This window comes from Amblyomma americanum, chromosome 1 (genome assembly GCF_052857255.1).
Source record: "Amblyomma americanum isolate KBUSLIRL-KWMA chromosome 1, ASM5285725v1, whole genome shotgun sequence".
Taxonomy (NCBI): Eukaryota; Metazoa; Arthropoda; class Arachnida; order Ixodida; family Ixodidae; genus Amblyomma; species Amblyomma americanum.
Window position 1 is genome coordinate 510738323 of NC_135497.1, and position 4199 is coordinate 510742521.

Consider the following 4199-nt stretch of genomic DNA (forward strand, 5'->3'; position numbering starts at 1 on the left):
AATCGCATCATTTGGATTCTCTTACTGAGGCCCGGAACCGCCAGGACGCTGCTTTTCAGCAGGGCATGCTGGAGGTGTGTACTCGCTGCACACACTGCACTTTGCAGAGTCGAAGCCGTCACCTGAAGCATAAATATCAGTGCTCTCTTTTGAGCGCCTCTACTTCTGTTTTGACGCCTCTTGTGGGAGGTGGTTGGGACAGCTGAGATTATGAAACTGACACGAGTCTTCTACAACCATACTTTGTCCAAAATTACTCAGGACCTGAAATTTTGCGTAAAGCTTAAGTGAGATCTCAAAATTGGTTGTCAGTAATAATTTGTAATTGGAAGTATTTTTACATGCAGGCCATACGGGAGGTGACAGATGCTGTGCAGGCGTCAAATGGGCAGCAAGAGCTGCTCATCCGGAACGTGAACCTACCGACGCTAATCTTACAAAAGCAGCTTGAGCCACCTGCACCACACTGAATAGTTCATATTTATTTGCATTATTTGCGTGTTTGTATATTTATGAAAGAACAGCTTCATATGTTTATATTTATTCAAGAACATTATTTACTTCTCTGCCAGGTGCAGACTCATTGAACTGTTTTTAGTTTGCTTGTTAAAATTTCCGTTTTATGTGTTTATATTTATTTACATTGTTTGCTTCTCTGTCAAGTTTCTGTATTTATTCAAGATCATCTCTGCCATGTGCCATAGCACCATTTTTTTATTTCTTGTAAGCTCTGCAGGCTCGGATGCTTCACACTGTTTATTTTCTTACACTTATGTAATTTAAGCTCTGCCAGGTGTGAAAGCCTCCTATACTCTTTTATTTTCCATTCCTTTCAAATGTTTACCTGCAGCTGTGGCAGGTGCACAAGGTGCAATTTCTAGTGCTTGTTTTCTTTCATTGCAATATGTGGGCAGGTGCAATATGTGGGGCAAAGTTGTTCTGAAGTGACTGTAGTTATGAAGGGCATCATAATATGGGGATTCTGGATAAATTTTGAACACTTCGATTTTGTGCCTGTTAAGTTTTTTCGCATGTTCCTGAGTCGTTTTTTTTTCGCATTACTTTTCCTGCTTTTCCGTATAGTGTCCATTGTGTGCATTGTAACATGTTCTATCCTCAACAGACGCGAGGAAAAATGAGGCTTGCCAGCATTCGTCCATAGTCACTTCTGAACTAGTTGAATGCAGACAAAAAAAAAATTGGGGGACGCTTGAGCTCCGCCTTTAAAGGTATGATGCAACAATGTTAATGGCTCTCGTGTTTGGGTCCCTTTACAACTTCAAACGCAGCCATGTTGGCATCATCGTCTGTGATACTCGTGTGTCTTGTACACGTAACATGGTTTTTTAGTTCAGTAAAATCTACAAAGAGCAATGTCTTGTGTAGCACTTGCTGTGCATTCCACCAGTTACGTAATATGTTTCAGCAAAGTGCAAACCAGGGCTACATCGGGCCTACAAGTATGCACAACATGCCAAACCTGCGATTATTAGCATTCAAGCTGGCAGTCAAGATGAAGTTTTTTTTTTAAGGGCAAACAGCGCGTAAGAATTAGACGGAAAGCAAAGAAAACATAGAACGAGCGCTCATCCTGTGTTTCCTCTGCTTTCCGGCTATGTCTTCCGCACTGTTCGCCTTAAAAATGTACAGCCAACTCGCCCGTTTGGCCACAGTGTAAGATGCAACTGTTCTTGTGCAATCTCTACGCAGCACTCGACCAGGCATATGCAAATCACTGTTGATGCTGCATGCTTTTCTTTCCCTGCTGTGTGTTACAGTTGGGAAACTAGTATGAACAGCTGTGGCAAAAAAAATCATTGTGACCAATGAATAAACGTGGTGCAAAAACAAACGCTTTACTGTTGCCTAGCAGTCTCCACACCACACTTTTCCCTCGTGCACATTCATCAAACACATAGTTACCGCAAGCAACTGTTTGCCTAAATCGGCAGGTCGACGTAAGCAACGGCGAAAGACGGTGTACAAGGATGCATTTCACTTGTTGGACGAGCTGTTTCGGCGTGTATTTCGACTTGAGAAGGAGGAAGTGCAGTAGCTGTGCGGCAAGCTTGCTGATGCACTGAAAGGCATACTGGTAACCACTGTCGGTGGAGCAGCAGTTGGTGTGTGCACTTCATATCTTGCCACTGGAGGCTTTCAAGCAGATGTAAGAAAAAGTAATTTACAAATGCTGGAATGTGGCTACCTGTGGCCAAGGGCATCATATCACACAGGGGCTCACGCACTAACACAGGGCAATGGCACTGCCCGTAGCAAGAGTGGCTGCGACAACTCGCCACGCCAGCACGGTGAGTCATTGCAGCCACAGCTGCCAGATGGTGTAGGGCTTACTGCCGGTGGTGCTGCAGTTGCCGCTGCTGCTGCCGCTGCTGCTGTCGCCGTACCATCTGCAGATGTGCTTGCCTCTGCGAACGGGTTGTGCCAAAGAGGCCAATAATGCGGTCTCGCATGGCTCTACCACGCAGGTAGGTCATGCGGGATCCTGTCTCCGCCAAGAACCCGGCAAGGAGGTGGCCCATTGTTGTCAGGGTCATCAGTAGTGCCGTCTTCGTCTGCAGCCAGGGCTTCTTCAAGACAGATGTTGTGCAACGCAGCACATGCCGCAATGATGACCAACGCCCGCTCCGGCTCGTAGCTGAGCGTCCGGTACCTTTGAAGGCACCGGAAGCGGCTTTTCAAAACACCAATGCAGCGTTCCACAACACATCGCATTGAGGCAATGTGCTGCGTCGTTGTACTGCCCTTCTGCAGTGTTTGCACCAGGATGCCCTGACACTGGTGTGAGCAGCCACGGCTCTAGTGGATATCCACTGTCTTTTGCACGACCAAAATTTGCAGTGAAGTGTGTTGTTGCCTGTGTAATAAATGATTCATACCAAGCAGCTCAAAACCAGTATGCTGAACCAAAATTCCGAGGCATGCAGAAGATCCATGACTAAGGGGTACCTCTGTAAGCACAGCCTTCTAGGTTAATGATGTACTGTGATATCCTACACGACAATAACGATGTGCACACCTCTTCTGCCTTGGTGTTTTACGCTTGAAATACGATTCACTTTATAACAATGTTTCTTGTGCCCCTGCACCAGCAGTAACAGTAAATACACAAAAATAAATACATCATACTGTTGCATGTCATCCATGTTATAACCCGCCTCATTTAGGTATGAGCCACTGCTGCAGCTTAATACGTGCTGTCGAAGTGGCCCGATGATCAATAGGCTGCTTACCCAGAAGAAACTCTCCATCGTCCAGCAGCCCGTGCTCCACCTTCCGACGCAGCCGTGAGTAGCGCCAAGAGAAGGCATCGTGACAAGACCCCGGGCAGCGAGGGTCGACCGCAAGGATCTTCATGTTTGCGTCGCAGATCTGCGAGAAATTTCACAGGCAGACAATCTTGGACGTCAACTTCCATTGTCGAGGTCGCGGCTTTCGATCCCATGCGGTCAGAAAACCAGCCTACTCACGATCATGGTGTTAATCGCGTAGTATCCTTTGGGGCTCCAGAATGCTGCCCGGTTTGCTGGGTCTCCCCGCGGCGCTTTTATGGCGATCAGCGTGCCGTCGACGCAGCCGACGACGCCGGGGACGGTGCCGCGGGGAAGGAAGGTCACCTTCGCTGCCGCTTTTTCTTCGGGGTGCGCCGGGAAACGCACCCAGCCCTTCTGTGGCTTTGCAGATGGCCTCAGCCACACGCCGCACGCACTTACTCACCGTCGGTTGTGCGAGGCCGACGGTCTGCTCGTTGCCGACGCACACTTGAAAGCCCCCGGAGGCAAAAAAACGGAGAGCGCACAGCACCTGCCGCCGCACCGACAAAGAGCTCGTCCGTACGCCTCGCAGTTCGTCTGCAAGTTCGCCGCACAACCACTCCACTTTTTCCTTATCGAGTCGAAATAACCGACGGAACAGCTCGTCCGGCAAGTCATACACGTCCTCGTACACCGTCCTTCGTCGTTGCTGGAGCCGACGTTGCCGCCTCCGCCACCAATAAATAGCAGACGCCGCCGCCATTTTCCCTCTAAAACTCTTTAGACCGACTCTTCGTGGTCGCAAAGAACAGTCTAAAACCTCGGGCATAATTAGGTGTGCAACGTCATGCGTTTTTTCTTGTCCGTGACGCCATTTCAGCTTCCCGTGACGCAACTTTTCAAAATGGCGCCGGTGACCAATAGGAG

The 4199-nt window shown here is 48.6% G+C and overlaps 1 protein-coding gene across 2 annotated transcripts; it reads right to left on the bottom strand.

Moving 5' to 3' along the window:
* Positions 1-1868: 1868 nt before the first annotated feature.
* On the bottom strand, positions 1869-3832 carry LOC144106769 (uncharacterized). 2 transcript variants are annotated; one of them, XM_077639655.1, is made up of 3 exons: positions 3489-3832; positions 3252-3390; positions 1869-2875 (listed from the first exon to the last, which is right to left on the bottom strand). In XM_077639655.1, the coding sequence occupies exons 1-3, from the start codon at positions 3492-3494 to the stop codon at positions 2697-2699; spliced, it is 324 nt and encodes a 107-aa protein (XP_077495781.1). In that variant the 5' UTR covers positions 3495-3832; the 3' UTR covers positions 1869-2696. The 2 variants fall into 2 exon arrangements, with proteins under 2 accessions (XP_077495781.1, XP_077495792.1); XM_077639666.1 differs by lacking the exon at positions 1869-2875 and having other exon boundaries at positions 3109-3390.
* Positions 3833-4199: the final 367 nt, after the last annotated feature.